Source organism: Cibotium barometz, chromosome 53 (genome assembly GCF_041138505.1).
Source record: "Cibotium barometz isolate CiBa-2024 chromosome 53, ASM4113850v1, whole genome shotgun sequence".
Classification (NCBI taxonomy): Eukaryota; Viridiplantae; Streptophyta; class Polypodiopsida; order Cyatheales; family Cibotiaceae; genus Cibotium; species Cibotium barometz.
This window is the reverse complement of record NC_141098.1, coordinates 13,536,725-13,561,112: the sequence shown is the minus strand read 5'-3', so window position 1 is coordinate 13,561,112 and position 24,388 is coordinate 13,536,725. Positions and strand designations below refer to the sequence as shown.

At 39.2% G+C, this 24,388-nt stretch overlaps 1 protein-coding gene and 1 pseudogene across 1 annotated transcript in view; both read left to right on the top strand.

Annotated features, from left to right (window-relative positions):
- The window catches only part of LOC147608318 (adenine nucleotide transporter BT1, chloroplastic/mitochondrial-like), a 55,079-nt gene extending 53,639 nt beyond the window's left edge, over nt 1–1,440 (top strand). The window contains exon 3 of the mRNA XM_086789222.1: nt 101–1,440. Within this exon, the coding sequence (XP_086645348.1) occupies nt 101–568 (468 nt within the window). The 3' untranslated portion in view covers nt 569–1,440. The remainder of the gene's footprint in view (nt 1–100) is intronic.
- Nucleotides 1,441–10,127: 8,687 nt separating this feature from the next.
- Nucleotides 10,128–11,285, top strand: LOC147608317 (uncharacterized; annotated as a pseudogene).
- Nucleotides 11,286–24,388: the final 13,103 nt, after the last annotated feature.

Sequence of the window (24,388 nt, the reverse complement as noted above, 5' to 3'; positions counted from 1 at the left end):
CAAACCATCAGATACATTGTTTTTAAGCCTGGGTTGTCAAGTGCAGTCATTTAAACGATTTATCCCACTAACATGGCTTTTCTTTTTGGTTTGTATGCAGAGAGGTGTTTATAAAAATCTCATGGATGCATTCATCAAGATTTGTCAAGAAGAAGGTCCCAGAGAATTGTACAGGGGTCTTACTCCCAGTTTGATCGGTGTGGTGCCCTATGCTGCAACCAACTATTTTGCATACGACTTTTTGAGGAAATTGTACAAGAAAATGACCAAGCATGAGCAAATAGGAAACCTTCCCACACTTCTTATTGGTTCAGCTGCAGGAGCTTTTGCAAGTGCCTCCACTTTTCCTTTAGAAGTAGCAAGAAAGCATATGCAAGTTGGTGCTATCTCAGGAAGGCCTGTGTATGATAGTCTTCTTCATGCGCTTTCTAGTATTCTGGAGCAACAAGGGCCTGCTGGCCTGTACAGAGGGCTTGGTGCAAGCTGCATCAAGCTAATTCCAGCTGCTGGTATATCTTTTATGTGCTATGAAGCATGCAAGAGGATATTGATGGAGGATGAAACTTGATGAAGCCAAGTGAAATGCTGCCATGCCCACGAACTGGTGAGAGCAATGGTCTGCGTATTGGTGAGTTCTTTGAAGCTAGGTGTGGCCAGCTATTTTTGTCAATATGCAGTTTTGTCTTTGTTTGGTGAGTCGACCATGAGGATAGCTCAGTCCTGGAGCCTTGGTGGGGTATTGCCCACAGGGGTTCGTGGCTTATCCATTTGGTAAAGCTGGAGTTTAGTGATTCCATACTCTTATCAATTTCCCTTTGGGTGTTTTGGGTGTGATTACTTTCGACTATTTGAAGATTTTTCGATTTAGTGAATAGCGAAGACTTTGACATCGAGATGCTTCAATAAGCTGTCTGGCAGATATTTTTTTAACATTTGAGTTGAAATCTTACTGCCTAAGCAAGCAATGCCGTTCCATTGCTCAAAAGAGTATTTGATTATCACCATGTTAGTGAAATGCAAATGACCCAGGAGTTTTGATGGGCCTGGGGAAAAGGACACTTCAGCACTAAGTTAAGTGTAGTGAGAATTCATGGATCACGTCTTGGCATCTCAGCAATTTTGTTCTTCCATTCAATCATCATGTGATTGCGAACACTGGTTGCAGATGCAAGCCTATGTTAGGGCAAGTGCCGTATTGTTCTTGGCACCTGTTCTTCTGGCCCCATTGAGAAGGTACTGTTGGACTTTCTCAACCTGGAAAGCATTTATGTACACATACATAGATATGTATATTCAAATGACTGATGAAGGCAGGCTTGTGGATAAAAGAAGGCCACGTTACATGCAGTTGCTTATGTCATGCAATAACTTAGATATAAATGCTCATTTAAGGTAAATGTAAACAATTCCGTTCTAAGAATGAAAAAACACTTGCTACAATATCATGTCAAAATTTCTGTATGTTTTTTTCTCAAAATTTCTTTGCAAGTAGCATTGATTTTTGGTTGTTGCTCCCTTAATGTCGTCTCTTTCTGTCCACTACTTACGTATCTCTGTCTACTGTCCGTTCCTCTCTCTCTCTCTCTCTCTCTCTCTCTCTCTCCCCAAGTTTGAAGTTCCATCTGTAGCACGCATGGAGGAGCTTTAAAAAGAAAAAGTGCACAATTAGAGAAAGGTATGATCCAGTTAATCGTTTGAGTCATTTATAAGTAGGGAATATCTATGGATGAAACTAAGCTATACGCCTCAAAAAAGTAATAGCATAGGTCAATTTACAAGAATCTTTCAAGAAATATAAAGGATATTTTTTATAACCACTTTATTGTACACACACAGTCTACGTAAACATTGACCCTATCTTTTTTTCTCTTTTTTTCGTGTTGTCTTTGACATTTAGTGCTTCTCGCTCGACGTCCATGGGTCCTGACTCCTGATCCGAGGGTGATATTACACACGAGCTCTTCTTTGTAGCGTTACACATAGGTACTTGCACATGTATCCACATCTTTAAGATGATTATGATGGGATAGTCTATTCGTTTGAATTTTTAGTCTTTCTATGGTTCATTGTCACATGGAACCCTTGTACCACCTTTGGTTTCATAGACCCATTTAGGACTTTTGAAGATGATAATTAACTTTCTTTCCTTCTATTTCTTGTGTGTTCCATCTCTTTTGAGCTCTCGATTTTCCTATGTATCGAAGAGAGTCTTGTTCATTTTTCCTACGTAAGTGAAGAGTCTTCTTCGTTTTGTTATTATGCTTTCCATCATTCTTCTTTGATTAGATAATTTTTCTTTGGATTTTCTCTTCATCTTAAAACTAATTTGAGCACCCCTTGAGAAGCTGATTATTTAGAGGTGGCTACTATTTTATTGAGCTAAAACTTCGAAGATTTTGAGCTTGGTCGAGCTTGGTGAATTATTAGAGCTCTGAAATGACACTTCTTTCTCAAAAACACTATTGTATACTTTTCATTTGTCAATTTACTTTTGTGGTGAAAACGCTAGTCGACATCACATATGTTGATGTAAGTTTTTTAGTATCATGTTGTAAGAAATAGTTATATTAAAAAAATATTATTAGTGGTGCAACAAGGATTAAAGAGCATTTGTGTAGCATAGATACGAATGAAAATAATTGTAACATGCCTCCTCTAGATTTGTAGCCATTTGTATTATAGTGATATATGGACATAGACTAATAATGGACCTTGGGTACTTTTTCCTCTTTAGGAAGTTTTTGTCCTCGAGGGTATGTACGCACTCTTATGAGTGTGTGTAAGTAACCTTATCTTGTCACTTTACTTGTACTTCAGTCATTCTCATCAATCTACTTTGAGTGTTATGCTTCCATCTATCTCTTCTTGCTTGTTGTATCTATGTATGTGTTGTTATATTGATCTCTCCACTCTAACAATTGGTAAGAGAGTAGGTTCTCTCGGCTCTCACTTCCTTGTCATCTTCTCCTTGAGTTGCTCTTTTGATTATCTCAGATTGAGCTATCCTCATATAGTGTGCTAATAAACTACGTACGTTAACAATATTTTTGCGTGTTTTGAAGCGTTTTGAGGCTCGTTTATAGGTTGTAAGGTTTTTACATTCAAATCGTTGTTCGATTTTGGGTATTCTTCAGAGTAGAAGCAACATTTGGTGTGCAGAGTCATGGCCGTTGTCATCTTTGACATTGTATCTTCGAGCTCATCTTCAACAACTTCAACGTCGTCAACATTATCATCGATTTTTGGATTTCTACTAAGTATCATTTTCACGCTCTACACTTCGTAATTTTTCATACACTTTGTCGGTTTCTATTATCAGATTTGTTGGTAGTCATTTCGGTTGTGTTCACTGGGCATTGTAAGTACCTAGTTGGGATATTTGCATTGAACTATGTTAGAGGTTAGTGTAGGCAGTCATGTATTTGGTATACTTTTTCGTTGTTGAGGATAAGCTTGACGAGACCAACTACCTGTTGTGGTCCTATATGATGCGCCATGTATTGGTCTCACGAAAGAGTTTTAAATTTTGTTATTGGCATTGAGACACATCCTCTCTCACTAGCACATCATAGTACATATATTTTGGATGGTGATACGAGTTCTGATGTAATTGTGGCATCTACCTTCGCACCTCTCATAGAAGAGTAAGCCAAGTGGGATGTCATGGATGTACAAGCACCTGCATTGGTGGCACTTTTAGTGAAAAGAAGCATTATACCTTATATTTGCTTATGTAAAATTGTGAAACATAATAAGAATGTGCTTGTTTCGCTTTACTAGGTGTGTAACGAGGCATGAGTGTCCTACTTTGCGCAAGTAGTTAGAGTCCGAGCATATGAATGGAAAGATTTATAATAGATGAGATCTCAAGGAATAGCTGGCATGTATTGATGAGGTCTATCCGGATAGTTCTTTGGTGTCTACGATTCTCACAGCTCCCTATCAGATCCATACTAGGGTTTTGCATCTATACTTTGGCTCATGATGATGAACAGTAATCCCAATGTTCTTACTTTTGATAAATTGGTTGTAGTGCTCTTGCAAAAGAAAAGAAATCTTGGCAAAACCAAACTAGTATGCACGTGGGAGATCGTGTATTTGTTGCCACAGTCAAAAAGGTAAAGGCAAAGCCTTTTCTTAGAGTGAGTTTAAACCAAAGGCAGAATCAACCCAATCTTCTATAAAGGATGCTGAGAAGGGGGGCGACGAGCTTAAGAAGAGAGGAAAATGTAACTACTTTCATAAGCCAGGCCATTATATCAATGAATGTAGAAAAGACAGGAGAAGCCATGCATGGTTGTGGGGTTGATGCATCAGCACACCAAGTGCTGAAAAAAGGAGTTCGCAAACTATGAACAAGATGATTGGCCTTCATTGTGCATTGCAGTCCATGATGTATACATGCCAGATCAACATGTCTGGTACTTTGATATAGTGGAGTACATTAGTTTTCAACGTGATTTATTTTTCTCACTTGGGAATGCTTCTCAACAAGGAGGAATAGTCACATGTGAAAACAACTCCTCGTATATAGTAAAAGGAGTTGGTAAGAGGTTGTCTCACTGGTGCAAATGGTGGGACAATCACTCTCTCATAAGTCTTGTTTGTGCTAGGCATTAAAAAGAACTTCCTATATCAGCCTCTACCATTGCTAGGGTAGCCCTAGTGGGTTAGATTTGTTGATGACAGGTGTATAGTTCGTGATCGGAGTAACTGTGATATTCGATACTCTAAGCCATGAGCTTTACACGTTTGACACTTATGGAATATTGGCACATAATGCTTATTTAATTACTACCACATGTGCTATGAGTGACACGGATCTTGCTTTGGGCTGTTTGTTGCGCCTTAAAAAGGTAAGAGATAGCGTCAAGGTTGCTAAATCTTGAGGTCCTTGTCAAAACATGTATTTGAGGGGGATAGAACTTGGACAAGATGTAATGAGTAGCATTCTTGAAAGATGAATCAGTTAGGGCTGTCACCATAAATTATAGCTTGTATATAATGATGTATGTGGTTCCATGGACACCATCGATCGGGGGATATCTCTACTTTGTGACTTTTACTGATGATTACTCCATGCACACCTGGGTGTATCTGCACCATTGACAAAAGTTTTTACATGCTTTAGACACTTTATTTCTATGGCTGAAAATGTATTTGTATATAAAGTTGGCACCCTTCGTACTACAGATTGAGGGGGAGAGTATATGTCAAAGGAGTTTCATGTATATATGGTTGAAAGAGGTATAAAACATCATGCACAATACCTTATACACCTTAGCAAAATGATGTGATTGAGAGAGGAAGAATAGATCTCTCATGAAGATGGCACGTTGCATGGTTAAAGACCAAGATTTTCCTAATGCTTTGTGATCAGAGGGAGTTATGTGTGCCACTTATGTGCTAAACAAATGCCCCACCAAGGCCTTTTATCCCTTATGAAGCTTGGAATGATAGGAAGCCCTATGTGGCTTATTTGCGTGTTTTTGGTTGTCTTACTTATGCTCTTATTTCTGAGCAACAACTCATTAAGGTGGATGACAAGGTGGTAAAATATATTTTTATGGAATACAACTCAGAAAGAAAAGGGTATAGACTCTACCATCCAGCCACAAAGCGGATTTTAGTGAGTAAAGATGTTGTCTTTATTAAGAACTCAGCTCAGTTCATGCTTTTATTAAGATGTTGTCTTTATTAAGAACTCAGCTCAGTTCATGCTTTTATGTTAAAACATCTTTAATACACTCCTATCTTTGTACAATGCCGGGAAACCATATATGGAGCAAATGAATGCTCAAAAAGGTGCTACGAAAATCATCTAGGATCATGATGACATGATAGTATTATATTATATCATTGTGATATTACAAACACAAGAAGGTGAGGAGTGGCCCGTGACCATTCTACTTCGATGGTTTTTCATCACATTGGCAAATCATGTTTGGTATTTTTGTATTCACTTCATTTTTTTATGGCAATTCTGAATTGAAAAGCCAATGGAATTATACAATAAAAATACTCCAATAATAATATATTGGTAAGGGTCGACCCGTTCCATCCTCAGTGGTGGTGGTGTTTATTATGCCATTCTATTTTTAGCATTGTCTATTATCTTGTGCTGTTTATGGCACTACATTTGTTATTGCATGTGCATGTCATTGCATTGCATTGCATGATCGTTTCTGACCTTCATTTATCTTTGCATGTGCATGCATAGCCTTGTATGCCATTTAATGTCTTTTCATGTGATTGCATGTCTTTTAATACTCTTTGCATGCACTTGCATAGTATTAGCTAAAGTAATTGCATGGATAAATGCTATATTTAGGAAAAGTATTTGCATGGATAAATTCTATGCTTAAATAAGTGTGCCAAGATATTTCAACCATTGATAATATATAAAATGTTGCTGTTGACATCAATATTAAAAAATGTTAATATATAAAATGATGATATTCCAATCATTGACATTAAAAAAATGTATTTGTCATTTCTATCTGTCACCAACCCCACGGGACCTTATGTACTTCTTGAAGAAATAATTAAAAACTCACATATACATCAAAGATTAAACCATAAACTTAAATTTAAATTGATAAAAATTCAAGCATAGCATAAAATAAGAACATGAGATAGAGTAGACATCACCATCAACACACTATTGGGTGTAATCCTCCCCCCTCATGCGTGTAGCTCTACTTCCATGACATAAGTATTTTGAGAATTATATTTAATGAATAGCCCAAGGAGCTATTAATAGTTGTGCATACAAAATTGGGCTTGCTTTTCTACTTTTACAATAATAGCTCAAGTACTAGAGCTTGTTCACACACTAAGTGTAAATAACTAAAGCTCTTCTAACATATGTGCTAATAATATAGCAATGCCACACACAAGCGTGCTTAAATAATTTGTATAATTTTTTGACACGTGGCCAACACAAATAACTCATAAAATAACCTTATGCACACTCGCACATAAAATAGCCTTGTGCACATTCGCACATTCTATTTGTTAAGCTAGTTTTTGCACACAGTAAATCAAGCATATTTTTCTACGATTATTGTACATCAAAAATATAATAAAATATATACCTATAATAAACAGTCTTCCCGTTTGAAGAAACAACTGTCTTCAATTGTGTAGAATAAATCCAAAACACAAAATGTTGCAACAACAACATTATGGTCATCATTGGCGACATAACCTGTAAGGTAAACTCAGAGGTCTGAATATTGTACAAAGGTTGATCAGGCATGGCTCAGAGGTTCTTATGACCATGGAATATCACAAACAAATAGAGGTTTAGTGGCCAAGCATGGCCTAGATGCATAAAGGCATGGCTCAAAGGCTTGGATAAACATGGACTGCAACAATAAAACTTGTGTTGTAGCTAAATCGATGACCCTCGCACTCATCATTAAATCACAATAATACGAAATGATATGATATAGACAAGATCCTCCATGTGCAACATGTGCACTGCTCACCACCTATCTCTCAAACGTAAACACATTAGTTGTTTCAATTAATTGCCCTTGTCTACAATTAATCCCAATATGAAACATTGATAAGCACAAACACAACATACACTCACCACTTGCTTCAATACGATGGGAGTATCCTTATACACTTCTTGGCATGGTGTGATTTACCACTTGTTACACTTCAATTAGCATGGCACATCAATTACGTAAACCCCTTGTTACACTTTGATCGTGTGTAATTGTCTAGCATGGTCTGCTTGTTTCACTTTGACCACAATATAGTTGTCTAGCATGGTCTGCTTGTTTCACTTTATAGTTGTCAAGCATGGCATTACTTGTTACACCTCAACAACCTACACCCGTCAAGCATGGTCTCAAGCTAAACTAATAACACTGGGTAACTAGTATTTAATGTGGAGTCACCCATGGTACCAATTCACTAGGATGACACACTAGCGTCTGGGTGTTCCCGTTTAGCTAAAGGGTGGACATTATGTAACATCCCTCCTGCCTAGATAAGAAACTAACCTTAGTTGTGTGTTTGCTTATTACGAGGAAAGGAGATCATTGTCTAACCATATATACAAATTCTAGTATCTTCTTTAATTATAACAAAGAGACATTATATCAAGGACTTTTGTGTGTAATAAATTCTAGTGTCCCATACCACCAGAAATTATTCCACATAAATCTAGAGATAAGTATGCATCGGAATCCTTCACATAGGATTAATCTTGTGTCCCATACCACAAGACTAATACATAGTGAAAAATTCATAAAGTATAGTTCAAAATGGAAGGGCCAGTTCCTCTAAGGAGTTCTAGTTTTGATGCATAAAAACTCTCCTTGAAGTTTATAAAAATTCTTAAATAAAATTTATAATCAAATAAAATAAATATGTTACCTCAAGGGTCGGAATAGTCGTCATAGTAGAAGTTATCATCATCATGAAATTTTAGTACTTTTTCTTTTAAAAAAAATTATAAAATAATTTGTAAGATGATAAGTTAAAAAAAATTAAAAGTAACAAATTTATCTAGATTTGGAGTGACTCAAATTGCTCTTAAATTTTAGGGGGGTAAAGGATTCATGATGAAAGAAAGATGCGAAAAAATTAAGGTTCCAAATTTTAAATGTAGAAAAGAAAATTTGCTGAAATAATAATACTTAGCTCATCTGATGTGCGGTGGAGTAATAAAGTGTCATCGATGTGCTTGAATTTGAGGAACTGGCAAAATATTCAAAGTAGAGCTTGTATGTCGAAAGATAATTGGCAGAAATAATTTGTTGATGTTGAATAATCAACAAATAACCATGGTTTCAGAAGTCTTCAAAAACCCAAGAATATTGCTCAAGAAATACATCCAATGTGTTATGTTGAAATAAATCCAAGTAAGAAAATCATCGATTTTTATTTTCTCTCTCTAGAAAAAATCTTGAAATGTTAAAATAAAGAGAACGTAAAAGTCGTAAAAGTGTAATCTCTGAGGCAGAGAGGTAAATCTTCTCCTAGGCGGCCGTCATAAAGTTCATTGGAACCTTCTTTGAAATGATACGTTCGAAACTGCAAGAATAAAATTAGTTCAAGAGGATGTTATTGCACGGAAGACAGTTTGGAGGGAATGAGAACCTTCATCTCCAATTTCAAAAAAGACAAATGCAAGCCTTCTCTCCCCATAGCGAGTCATATTCTTTCACTCTGTCTTATATCCAACTTACTCATTTCTAGAACACTTCAATGGAGAACAACCATGTACACACTGATTCTATTGAAGAGTCTAATCAGGAAAGCATTAAGAGAAAGTACCATCTGCACATTGATCTAGATAGTGAGTATACGCGCATTCAAAAACGTAGAAGTGGTTAACTATTGCTCTCATCAGATGTCAAAGATCATATGAGGTTGTCGGGGAAGCAACACATAGATCTTTGGTGTGATGGATCCATCTATCCTATTGACCCCCGTAATGCTTCACATCCTCCCTTTTCAAATCGCACAATTCTCTTGCGTTTTGCATAGGTGATGGCGCCAAAGGCTTCCTAGGATATTGCAAGTCAATTTCTTACATGCAAGAAAGAGAGAGGCATTATTCACAACATTTAGAATATGAGCTTCTTGGCTTGTCTGCTGAATGCAAGACACAGAAAGTTAGATTGGAAGAACAAGAGTGTCAAATCAATAAACTAAGAAGTGACCTGCGTAAATATAGAGAAAAAGACACAAGCATTGGACCGCACATATAGAGAAGAAAGCTAAAAAATGTCGAGAAGTTGAAGCCCGGTTCTGGAGGCCTCAAGACGAGAATCCAAGCCATAAGGTAAGATTGCACTCAATGCATTCCCATTCACATGTCTTTTATATTAGCAGTGAAAATTATTTTATTTGTGGGGCTGCTTTGTGATTTATATGTTCTCTATGTTAGTAATCAGTAGTGTTGTATTTGTAGGGTTGTCATACATCCTGATAAAGAGAATATCGATCCCAATCTTAATCCAACAAAGCAATTGAAATCATTAGTAACATCAAGAATGGCAAGAGAAATGATAAAGGAGAAGAATTTCAAGGTGGTTCAACGAGATATAGTGGATGATTTTGTAACCAACAATATAGTTTCGACTGCGGATATTCAATCTGCCATGGATTCAAGTGGAGTCAATCGTAAGGGTTATAGTGCCATCCAGAAGTCAGTGTCATCAGTCCTTGAGGCCAAAGGCATTAAAGCAAAGCTACTTCCAACACCTACAAAAGTTTGGAGACATAGGGAGGAATTAAACACAGAATAGCTTCACTATGTTGGTCACTCATACCACATTGTAGGAGAGTTTAAGGGAGAAGGTGGCAACATATTCTACAATGAACACAATAATATATTCATAGACTTGGAGCTCTTGCAAAAGAGAATGGTGGAGTTCTATGATATTACATTTGAGGAGACAGGAGGTGTACTTCAATTTATCATCAAGCTTGATGAGTGCAAGATTATCAAGGAGAAAACGATGGAAAGGGTCACAATAACACTTATGAATAGGGCTCTTTCCAATTGCAATAGGGATGATCCAAAGGATTTTAGCGTGCAGTCTGAGACAAACATCTGGTCGCTAGGTTCATTTGAGGTCAAGAAAGAGGACCATGAATCCTTGTTTTAGGTATTTCATCATACACATATCCCCAATCTCATCAAAGAACAGATGAATTCAACCATGATCCTCCATGTAGAGAAAAGGGGGGACTTTCAAGTTCAATGGCATCTTGCGGGTGACTTGAAGACTCTTAAGTGCTTATTTAATTGCAGCAAAGGCGCCAATGCAAAGTCTCCATGCCTTTACTGCATGGACTCCGCAAGGGTGATGGACTCTAAGTGGTGGAGTGGACCATTGAACAGACGAATTTTGGATGAGAACTTCAAACCAGTGTTTGAGATTCCTCTTTCCAATGTGCATATATGCACGCTTCATGCTTTGTGTCATATCATAGAGAAACTAGTATATATCTACATTGGCTTTGCTTGGAAGATCAAGAATGTAGCGTAGAGGAAAGAATCCATCCGTGCATCGGAGAAGGTGCTCTCTGAAATTGGACTACATGGAGGTAATGTCCAGATTCTGAAGGATACTAAAAAGTTATCTAATGAAAAGGAAGTTCCAATGAAGCCCTCTATTGGAGGTGTTAAGGCAAGAAGATTTCTTTCCAAGCCAATGAATAATCAGCAACACAAACCCACAAAGTTAGGAAAGCAATATACAACAACCTATACTTGGCAGAATCGAATACCAACAGTGGAAAAAGCTACATAATGCAGTGAAAGACCATGAAGGTGTTTCAAGGAATGTTAAAGTAGATGTTTGCCATTCAATTGATACTCTGTTCCAAATGTGTGAGAAAGTCAACTACTCCTAGCAAGACAAAAAGAGCTTTCAAGACAACTTACAAGCATTCAAAAAAGCATTCAGAGCTGCTTGGACAGACACCAACATTACACACTACATGGTATGTTTCTAGCTTACTCTTTTTCCTAGCCCTTGATACAACTTACATTGTATGTTTTCTTATGCAGTATATTCTCTACAACCACAATCCTTACTTTATCAACACGTATGGAGATCCTATCATTTGGAACACACAAGGGCTTGAGAAATCACACTATATGGCTCAAAACACATATTTCAGGCACACACAACATGGTGGTGGAAAAGTAAGGCAAACAACCTACAAGAAGTGTTCCAATGGTTCTATAGAAGGATACTGCAACAACTACACAAAAAAGAAACCTTGAGGTCATCCAAACTGATGCAGACACTCAGAGACATGGAAAGGAAGAGATTGAAGCGTTCCGAAAAGCATTTAAAAACTCAAATGCCATACAAGCACAAAACAAAAGATTTTTGTTAATCATCGTTGGACAGATAGATGTAACACATGTCTTTTACAATGTATCTTTCCATTCTAATGACTTTTCTAATTCCTGTAGAGAGAACAAAAGATTTTTGTCAATCATCGTTGGACAGATAGATGTAACACATAAGTGTTTTACAATGTATCTTTCCATTCTAATGACTTTTGTAATTCTTGTGGTTCTGGCTTTCGTTTATACCTTAGCAAACGGTGTTTGCCATACTCTTCTAGTTCCTGTGGGTTTTCTATGCCTAGAGACAATGCTACTGCAGCATAGGTATGAAAGTAACCCCTTCGGGTGCTAGCATTACCAGGGTAGCATCAAAAAATTTCTAAGGAAGTGGACTTCTCTATCAAAATAATCTTCTCATAACTTTTAGGAATAATTGTTCTACCTAGAAACAGGGACAATGCCTTGAATAAAAAATTTGCAACTCTCCCTTCCTGGCTCAAAACATTGTGGTAGATTATCATCTTTGCCTTAGAGACAATTCGGGTAGGTAGTGAGAGAGAGCTGCGTCTCGGCCACAATACTCCCTTTTATGCCATTGCAAGAATTCATCATTGACTTTAAACGTACTCTGCAAAACAAAATAATTAAGGAAACATAAATCTACATATCACTTCTTCACACACACACACACACACACACACACACACACACACACACACACACATATATATATATAGAGAGAGAATCTGAGTCTCATCTGTCACAAACAGTTGGTCTTGCCAAAGGTTAATAAAACTTTTGCTACCTTTGGCATGAAGCTCCATGAAGGTCCTATCATCTGGCACAAAGCTGGCACAAAGCCATCATCTTTGAACTTTTGTGCTTTGCTCAAACATATGTTGAGACACTCTTTAGTATTGTAATTCTCCTCCAATGCTAAGTCATCATTGTCATCTTATGAGATAAAACCACTGCACTCTTCCTGAAATCTGGCAATTGCACATAGAGAAAAATCTTCCCTAAGATTGAAAATATTCTAAATGTCAGATAAGAGTACATAATGTTTGTTATCCACAATGAATTCTGGCAGTACTGGCAATATTAGACCACACTGGTCCACTTTATAGAGATCTACATCTAGAGGTCTCTGTATGATGCACACCTTAAGAGCAACAATATCCATAGACTTGGCCTCCTCTTCCTCCTGTACTAACTATCTCTTGCCTCTTAAGAAGGTAACTCATCTTCTTCGGGAATCACATCTTCAATAGTACCTTCATAGAGTAGTTCTTCACCCCTTTCAGGAAGTTCTTTATAGAGGCAGTGCAAGTAGTAGAGGAATCCCAATGGCTCATACAGCAGCCTGCACCAACTCATGTGCATGGTACACCAAGTAGGCTTGTAGTAAGATGGGAGTTGCTGGTACTTCTCATATAAAAAATTGTTTGCCTTCTAATTTGGTTCAAAATCTAGCAAGTGCACATAAGCCTGTTCCCTTAGCAGCCTTCCTTTGGATACTGCTTTTTCAAAACCGTCCCTCTGTTTTGGTAGGTACTCTCTGCATGCTGGTCCAAAATTGACTCTACTAGCAAAGGCTTGTTAAACATCTTAGCAATTATATGAAAGTCATCAGTAGCTCCATCGTTACAAACAAAATCGAAAAGTCTGTCTCATCAATTAAGGCAAGATCATTGCTCTCAACAATTTCCTCCTTCTCGTCCTTCATGTCTATGCTAAGAACTTGCTGCTTCTTCTTCTTCTTTTTCTTATTCTTCTTCTTCTTCTTCTGCATCTTTGTGTCACCAGTTGGCCCTTTCTCCTCCTTAGCCTCCGTTGAGAAATTGAAATCTCTCTTAATAGAGGGCCTCGGCGAGCAGGTCGTTTGGAAAGGGTAACCAGACTGAGAACACCGACTTTCTCTTGTTCATCTTCATCTGCTCCCATATCTTGGTCTTCTGAATAGGGTTCCTCATCATTATGCTGCTTAACAAAGTAAAGGGGGGAACTGGATTCTCTCGGCTCCACAAATGGAAATCCTTGCTCCTATGTCTGTCCTCTCACAAGATGTGGCTCCTCTATCCATGCTATAACTTCCTCAGGGTCGTCAGTAGTGAAGTCAATAGACCTTTTCTTTGTGGTCCTCAATAGCTTTGGAGCCTTCATCCACATGTCACTCCTCCCCTAGCACTAAATTCTACATCCAGCGCCATGGCTTCCCGCTTAAGCCTTCTCTGTTTTCTGATCAGTAAAACACTGGGAGGAATTAGAACCCGAGCGACCCCTCTATTTATATTTGTGCGGTTTGGTGCGATAGTGCACTTCCATTCCTCTTGCAAGCACCATATCGCGCCAAACTGCATAAACCACTCTCTCTCTCTCTCTCTCTCTCTCTCTCTCTCTCTCTATCTCTTTGTGGGTGTACTATATGTGTGTGTCTGTGTTGTATATGTTTCTCTGTGTGTGTGTGTGTGTGTGTGTGTGTGAAAGATTGTTTGTGTTTGTTTGTGCATTCATGTCTATGTGTTTGTGTGTGTGTGTGTGAGAGAGAGAGAGAGAGAGAGAGAGCAAGCGAACTTACCTGTTGCCATTGCTGGCCTGCTTGCATGGGAGTGGATTCTCTCTCTCTCTCTCTCTCTCTCTCTAAAATGAGAACCGTTAATAGAAGTGTGAGGTTCAAATAACTCACATGTGTGAGTCCATGTGATGTTGACCATTCACATGTGTGAGTTATCAAAATGTGAGTTATGAATATTAAATACGATACATTTTTTATTCTATTTGTCAACGGTGCGTGAGAGAGAGAGAGAGAGAGAGAGAGAGAGAGAGAGAGAGAGAGAGAGAGAGAGAGAGAGAGAGAGAGAGAGAGAGAGAGAGAGATTTGTCCAGCAACATGAGAAGGCACTGACAGCGGTCCATCGAACACGACAAGGCACCGACGGCTTTGGTATGTCTTTCTTTTGACGTACACACACACACACAAACACATGCACGCACACACAGACACACACACACACACACACACACTTAAATACACACACACACACACACACACACACACACACACACACACACACACACACACACACACACCACACAGGGAGAAACATATACAACACAGACACACACATACATTACAGCCAGAGAGAGAGAGAGAGAGAGAGAGAGAGAGAGAGAGAGAGAGAGAGAGAGAGAGAGAGAGAGAGAGAGAGAGAGAGAGAGAGAGTGGTTTTTGCGGTTTGGTGTGTGATATGGCACTTGCAAGACTAACGGAAGTGCGCTAGTGCACCAAACCGCACAAATAGAGATAGAGGCGTCGCTAGTGCGGTCTTAGACACACACACACACACACACACACACACACACACACACACACACACACACAGAGACAAACAAAGAGAGAGAGAGAGAGAGAGAGAGAGAGAGAGAGAGAGAGAGAGAGTATGTGTGTGCGGTCTGCACGATAATGCAAATGCACGCTAAATGGAATAGCTATTTTTGCAAGCCAAGAGGCACACATTGAGGGGGAGAGAGAGAAAGAGTTATGTCTCTTTTTTCTAGGCTTACTCATAGCTCATGGAGGACAAAAGCTATTGTGCAAGGAGACAGGGTAAGGGGCTTGGATTGGTAGCCTGCCTCTCAGAAGAAGCCAAGGAAGGGAAAGCCTTCCCACATTCTGAAACAGGATAGAACAAGAAGGTTTTCAAGGGGCTCTCTAAGGCTATGACACATTGAAAATTAGGCAAATGGATCACACATTGCAAAACCAACTTTGATTGGTGATGTGACCAAACTTTTCAAGTGTGTATATGTGGACCTTGTTGGATAGGTGTCATCTCCAGATGGTGTCACACTAGTGGCACACTCTTTAGCCTCTAGGCATTTTTGGGATTTATAGCATTCATTTTCATTTTTTCCTATTTACACACATTTTTGGGTGGAGGAAAGGGTGGAGGAACTTTCCTATATATATGAGGCATTGTAGTTCATTTCTAATGAAGTTGGCTAGTGCTTCATTGATGAGTTCTTGAGTACATTGTCTCTTCTCTCATCTCTTCTTTCTCACATGGTATCAGAGCAAGGTAGTGGCGCACATAGAGCCTCCTTATCCTTCTTCCTCTCTACCTCTAGTCCTCTTCAATAACCCTTCTTCCTCTCTACCTCTAGTCCTCTTCAATAACCCTGCTTTCAATTGTGTTTTTTCATTCTTGATTATCTGCTAAACAGATGTGTTTTTGAGGATTGTGCCTACTAGACCTACTGGAATCATCGTGGTCTATAACTTTGCAGAAGAAAGTTTTCACAAATTTCTCACCGTTTTTGAGTTATTCTTCGCAGACTGCCTGCATGCAGAATTTCTGCTTGCGTTTTTTGCAGAAGCCCTTACATGCTTGATTATCTGCTAAATGGATGTGTTTTTGAGGATTGTGCCCACTAAACCTCCTGGAATCATCGTGGTCTACAAGTTTGCAGAAGAAAGCTTTCGCAAATTCCTCATCGTTTTTGAGTTATTCTTCGCAGACTGCCTGCATGCAGAATTTCTGCTTACATTTTTTGCAGAAGCCCTTACTCATCATCCTTGCACTCATTCAATGATGCAAGAGGCTTCAAACCAGCCCCTTACCATCCTCTACAAGTGTGTTTTTAAAGCACTTCAATCCGAGTCCTACAACTCTACTTGCGGTGAAAACATTGCCAACTAGTTTTCCCTACATGCGGTAGCGTTTTTTTGGAGGCTTCTTGTGGAGAGATTTCTTAGCTGCGTTTTCATCATCAACTTCAGCCCTCTTCATGGTGTTTTGAGGCACATATTCATCCTCTTTTCTACACCTTTCTACCGGCTGAAAATTCCACTTTGCTACACACTTTGTGTTTGCGTTTTTGTGGACAATCAACTCCTCCATACTCCTTCTACCTAAGGCTACATTCTCAGCCCTCTTTTGGTGGTTTCTACGGAGTCTATTGGTTCATATATCGGCTGCGTTTTGTGGCTGCGTTTTTTGCACTATCTTTGTGCATATTTTGGAGATACTTCCTTGGTGGATAGCCCATCTATTGGCTGCGTTTTTTGGAGGTACGACACTTCTTCCCTTGTATTTTCCCACCCTCCACTCCCTATTGGATCTCGGAAGTCCTCTACTCCAAAAGACAAAGGCAAACTTGAAGATACTATGGATCCTACATCTCCTACGACGGTTGGACCGGCAACTACTACAACGGAAGTTGGTGCAATTCCTTCTTCGGTAGGTGCTTCTACTTTCTCTTTTCTGTTGTATCCATTATCTTCTACGGATCCATACACTCTTTCTTCTTTGTTCTTTATGCCTTCCTATCCACATACTTCTATGCCCTCTATGGTATATCCCCCTACATACTTCTATGCCCTCTATGGTATATCCCCCTACATCATCTATGCCTTTTATGGCAACTTCATCTACTATGATTCCTTCTTCTACTACTTCCACTACTACTCCTCTCCCCACTCAATCATATCAGCCCTTTAACCCATTCACTCAATCTTTGAGCCTTCCAAGCCTTTCCGATTCACAAAAGCTTACCCCAAACAACTACCACACTTGGTCCTTGTTTATGCAACTTCTTTTGGAAAGCACCGAGGTGTGGTCTATAATCACTTCTCCTCATATGGTGTCTTCTCAATATCAAACCTATATGGATGCACGAGCCAAAGCTTTACTTGTGCATGGCATGTCTACATTGGTTGTGTCTCAATTTCTCTCTTCAAGGAGTACGGCTCAACAATTATGGCACGCTATACAAATGCAATATGGAAGACTTTCAACGGTTAAGATGGCTAAGTTGGAAGAAGATTTGGATAAGCTTTCTATCTCTGAATTCGACAACATAGTGGAGAAGCTTAGAGAATTCAATCGAATCAAGCGGCAACTTGAAGAGTTTGGTACATTGGTAAGCAATCCGGTCCACAAGCTACTTGGTAAATTGCCTTCTTCTTTTGAATCGTTCAAAGATAACATCTTTCTTTGAGTTCCTTTCCCTTTCTTTGAAGAGACTATGGGTCTTCTTCATGATGGTAAGTGCCTTACTCGTCGCAAGCAAAATAAAAAGGACTCGGCTTTTGTAAGCCAAGGCAAGGGCAAAGGCAAAGGCAAGGGGAATGATCAACGCAAAGGCTCTAATTCCAATGCTAAAGATTCTTCAACCAAAGGCGACAAGGACAAATCAAAGGATTCTTCCAAGGAGTGCACTTTCTTTGGTCGTAGTGGCCATACGAAGGATCGTTGTTTTGCTAAGAAGGCGGCATCCAAGAAGGTAAAAGCTGAACTTGAATCCAAATCTAAGGGTTCTTCTACATCAACATCTTCTCACGACAAAAACAAAGACAAGAAGGAAGACGGTAACGCCAAGATTGCATATGTTGCTATGTCTTCTACTTCTTCATGTGACACATCACTTGTGGTAATCAAAGATCTTGATACGCATACTGCGGATGAGTGGATTGCCGATAGTGGTGCTACCTCTCACATGACGAATAGTTCTTCCTTATTGGAAAACTATAAGTCTATCTCTTCATCAGTACACATTGGTGATGCTTCGTCTCTCCCTGTGATTGGTATTGGTGATGTTTCTTTTGGAGATGCTATCTTACATGATGTTTTGCATGTGCCTAATATGTCTGCCAACTTATTTTCTATCTCTAAGGCTACTTCTAAAGGTCTTGGGGTTTACTTTGATGATGAAGTGATTGAAATCATTGATAGACAGTCACTTTCTTGTGTGGCACATGGTTCTCAAAATGCTGGGCTTTATTATATAAGCTCTTTTACAGCACAGTTGCCACCACATGAGTCTCATCTTCATCAATTATTTGCTTCTCCTAAAGCACTTGTTTCTAATGAATATAGTGATCTATGGCATTTCCGCTTTGGCCATGTTCCTCTTGCTAGTTTGCAACATCTTGTCTCACATGACATGGTTACAGGTCTACCAAAGCTTCAGAAACCTCACCATCATATTTGTTCTTCTTGTGCTCAAGGAGGAAAGCAACATCGGGCTTCTTTTCCAGAGGAGGCTACTCATAGGGCCACACGCATACTTGAGCTTATTCATGTTGATCTTGCAGGACCTATAGAAGTACAATCGCTTGGTGGATCCAAGTATTATGTGCTTGCTTATTGTGGATGATGATATATGCATTCTTGTGCTTTATGTGGATGATTTGACACTCACTAGCTCTAATTTGGATCTACTTAAATGGGTTCAATCTCAACTCACAACATCATTTGCCATGACTGATCTTGGACTACTCCACTATTTTCTTGGTTTAGAAGTGTGGCAATTTGCTTCTAGCATCTTTCTTTGTCAAAAGAAGTATACTTTAAGGTTGCTTGAGAAATATGGCATGTGTGATTGTGCATCACTCACTTGTCCCATGGATCCTAATTCAAAATTATCCAAAGATGATGATTCTCCTGAGGTTGATTCTACAGAGTATCGCCAACTTATTGGTTCTCTACTTTATTTGGTTAACACTCGGCCAGATCTCTCCTATGCTATGAGTATTCTCAGCCAATTCTCTTCACAGCCTCGTCGATCTCATTGGCAGGCAGCTTTGAGGGTTCTTCGATATCTTCATGGAACTCTTGAGTATGGCATTTCTTATGCAGGTGGAGATACACTTATTGGTTACTCAGATTCTGATTGGGTAGGGTGTATTGATACTAGGCGTTCCATGTCAGGCTATTGTTTTATGCTTGGTAAAGGACTTGTTTCTTGGAAATGTCAAAAGCAGCGAATTACTTCTTCTTCATCGACCGAAGCAAAGTACAAGTCATATCTTGATGCCACTTCTGAAGCACTTTGGCTTCAGCAAATTCTGAATCACCTTGGATGTTCATCTACTCCGACACTCATCTACTCAGATTCACAGAGTGCTATTGCTTTAGCCAAAAATCCAGTTATTCGAGAACGATCCAAACACATTGATGTTCATTTTCATTTTGTTCATGATTGGATTTCTGAAGGTCTCATTCAGCTTGAGTATTGTCCTACCAAAGATAATGTTGCTGATTTGTTTACTAAGCCTCTTCCTCGACCTCCCTTGGATTATCTTCTTTAGTGCGTTGGCGTTGGTCCTCCCATCTGGACCTGAAGAGGAGGTGTTGGATAGGTGTCATCTCCAGATGGTATCACACTAGTGGCACACTCTTTAGCCTCTAGGCGTTTTTGGGATTTATAGCATTCATTTCCATTTTTTCCTATTTACACACATTTTTGGGTGGAGGAAAGGGTGGAGGAACTTTCCTATATATATGAGGCATTGTAGTTTATTTCCAATGAAGTTGGCTAGTGGTTCATTGATGAGTTCTTGAGTACATTGTCTCTTCTCTCATCTCTTCTTTCTCACAGACCTCATATACATGCTATAAAATTTTGGCACTTTTCGAGCATATTTGGTTGTAATATGTGGACCAAAGGCCTAATTTCGAGTAAGCTCTTTAAGGTCACAACATATTGAAAACTAAGCATCCGCCGCATATATCAAACTAATTATCAGCGCTCTCTATAGCTCTTAAAACATCTAATATGCTCTTATGCTCATCTACATGAAGGTGCCAAAGAGGTCAAGCATTGCTTTTGTAGCTTTGAACTTGATCAAGAGATGAAGCTTGATCGCAATCACAAGATGAGAGAAGATGTAGGCCTTATGATCAACCTTGTATTGCTGGAATTGAATGTATCTCCTATGTCTGTGAGCTTATTGAAATTCCACGACCATGTTATGTGCATCAAACTGAACCCCATGGCCAATCCTTATTGAGAGTGCTCTTTCGCATAGAGCATCTTAATAGAACTTATTGAAATTCCATGACCATGTTATGTGCATCAACCATGGCCATCCATGGAATCCTTATTGAGAGTGCTCTTTGGCATAGAGCATCTTAATAAATAGTAGTCCACCTGTTCCTCATTGCCATATCAGGGGAAATGATAGCAAAGACATCATCCATGGTCAATAAATCTATAAGCTCATCATAGTCAATTGTAAACATGGAACCAACATAATGTGTAGTAGGTAGAAGATGCATTGGATGCTTGGGTGTTACACTCGCTCACTCGAAGGATCTACCCATGTAGACATGCCTTCATACTATCATTAATAAAATGATTACACCTAGGAACACGACCACTAGAAGCCCACAATACCCCAACATCATGCACATCTAGAATTTGCCTCCTCAAGGAACCACCTTTAAGAGTGCGTGGTGCTATGTGAAGAATACTAGAGGTACCTCTCATCTCGCCTGCCATGTGTGGTGTACATATGGCCACTATAATAGCGTGAACGAGAGCGGCCAATGTATCCAGAGTATTCCTGTTCTCGCTGGATGCATATGAGCAACAAACACTATTAAGGACATTATCCCGTACTCTACTTTCTCGACGCTCACCAATCTGAGCAATAGCACTACATTCAACTAGGTCAGGATCGTCAACAATAAGGGATGTGAGAATAATAGATTGTGAAAAGGGAGTGACATCTTGAAAAAAGTTACGAATGATCTTGGACACATGACGACGTATGGCTAGCTTACCTTTGGTGGCTGTTGCATCCATACTCTGCATCCATACTCTCAGTAAAAGGAGGAGGAGAAGGAGGAAAGGGAGGCTCACATGCTTTATCCAAACCAAGGGGAACAATAATAGGGAGAGGTGGAGGAGGCTCATGTGAAGGTGAGGGTGGTGGTGGGCATGCTCTCTCCACTCTCTTTTTTCGATCACGAGCTATTCTCTCTCTCTCTCTCTCTCTCTCTCTCTCTCTCTCTCTCTCTCTCTCTCTCTCTCTCTCTCAACTTCTTGAGCCTTATGAGTGGGGGGTTTCCTATTCCTATCAGATTTATATCTTCAACGACTTTGTGAGCCCATTCTCTCGAAAATGCTATAAAGAGACAATAAGCTATGATTGAATGAAATGAGGATATAATTATGTGCAAGAACAACACTCTCTTGCCTTGCATTGTATTGAATATTCAGTTAGATTTTCTATACAATCTATATTAGAGATTTACTTCAAAAAAGTCTAAGAGCAGTTGAACATAATTAGTAAATTAACTATTAAATTTTATTTTTATGTGATTATGCAATACTTTTGTATGAGAAAGTAGTCCTAATCATACTGAATCTATGAAAAAAAATGGTTTGGTTTGAGTAAGAAAAGGTCTATTTTTATCCGTTTTATGTGAAAATAGCTCTACTTCAATAGCTTCTTCCCTTTCCAAGCCTAACCAGTCGGCTTAAGAATCTAGGTTAGGTAATGTACCAAGCCTAGGTGAAGACCCCTAAGGTGGCCATGCATGTGCCTACATATCTAACATGTCACCACATGCTTTTTACCTCAATGTGCCATATCAACATATCACCTCATCATTGATGACATCGCATGCTACCTCACTATGCCACCTCATCATTGATGACATGGCATGCCACATCATTATTGATGACATAGCATGCCTCCACATTAGATGTAATGACACATGTATTAACACATCATCAAGGGGAGGAAGAGCTGCCACCTCGCCCAAATTACGACACATCATTATCAAAACATCTACCATGGATATATCATATCATCTTAAGTTAGTGCCACACATATCACACATGTGTATGCCACATTAGCAATTCACCATAACACATCATCAACTCAAGTTTCCATGTGTCATCATCACCCTATGCATGGGTGTATCCATTCATAGTTTCACATACATGTAAAACATATATATAATTTATAGATAGTCCATGCATATGTATATAAAATACTCTTCTAATATCTAAATTATTTTAAATAAAAAATACATGAATTAAAAAATATATTACACTTATGTGATTTTTTAAATTATTTTTAAAATTAGCTATATGTTAATTTATGTGATATACATATATAATATAAAGGTAAGATTTTTTATTTTTTTTAAAAAAATAAATAATATATAATAATTAAATAATATATTATTTTATAGTTAAAATAAATATATTTTATGTATTCTTCTTTTTTAATTATTTTTTAGAATTATTATTTTAAGATATATATTATATCAAATTTCTTCCCACTTTAAAAATTTAACCAAAGATGTACACCCGTTTCCTGATCAAAGCGTACACCTATACCATCTTGAAAGCGTACGACCGTACCATTCCCAAAAAAAGACTGTCCACAGGGGGGTCCAGCATTGCTATTCCACACATTCATGTACCTACGCTCAAGAAAATTGGTGTGGAAAAACCCTCTATTCGTTGACGATATAAACTTAAACTCTCATGATGTTCCCTTGCTCATAAGGTCAAACCCATTAGTCATCAACACAGCTTGGAGCCAAATGGTGCTAGTCTTTGACATCACCAGTGAGAGTGAAAATCATCCCAACACAAGATGAGTTACTCTTGACCTAGAGATAAGAGGACTAGAGGCTCAGTGCATGGACAAACCACCTGTCCTGGAGCAAGACCCTACCTCCCCTACCCATTCACCTAGAAGCCTTGCTTTGAGGCTCCGAAATTTTATCCTGGGAAATGCACAGTCAGACGAGCCACATCCCAGGGACAGAGGTATGGAAAACCAATTGGAAAAGAGAGTTCATGTTGCCTCTAGATCCTAGAGGAAATAGGGCAAAGTGAGAGTAACCAAACCCAGACTCATCCACCAGTTTGGAGGGCCATGCTCGCCTTAGGGGGGTGGCCGATTCATACCAAGCCCAGAGACCAATGCTAAACTTAGGACAAGAACTGGCTCTCCAAGGGCTGAGACGTATTATCAGAGAGAAAGGGCCTACTCAGCCCATCATATCAGCATGAGGTGTCAATGTACCAACAATACCCACCTCAACAAGGGCATATCCAGGGTAACATATGGGGCCATATGAGGCACAACCCAATCCTCCCATGAGATAAGGGTCCTCGATGGTCTACTATCCACTTGGCCCAACTCCTCCAACTATTGTTCCCCAACCAGCACCCACTCTAGCCATGGTAGGGCTAACCCCTGAAATGTTCAGGATAGCCATGGAAATAGAGAGGGGGATAGCTACCAGCATTACACCCCCAACACTAGCTCAACCTGTACTACAAGGGCCTAGATAAGAGCGGAACAGACCCGCTAACATCTCTCAACTGTTGGATGGACTGGAGACCCTATACCTCACTTAGAGATGTTTAATCAGATTTGCGAAGCCTTCGGCCATGTGGATGACCAGGTCGTCAAGGTGAGTGCGTTTGGCCTCACCTTAGATGGCAAAGCCAGCCAATGGTTTAGGTCTTAGATGGCAAAGCTAGCCAATGGTTTAGGTCTTTGAAGATAGAAGATAAGGCCACCTTCGAAGCCTTGAAAGAGGCCTTCAAAGGTTGGATATTCCTGTCATGGAACCATATGGAGTCCTGTTGAGCAGTTACATAATGTCAAACAAAAGGATGAAACCATCCGAGATTACATCAACAGGGTAAGATATCTCCACTCTCTTGTTGTAGTGCCAGAGACAAGTTCTCTGACAAAAGGCTAATTGGGAGATTTCTGGAAGGCTTAGATGA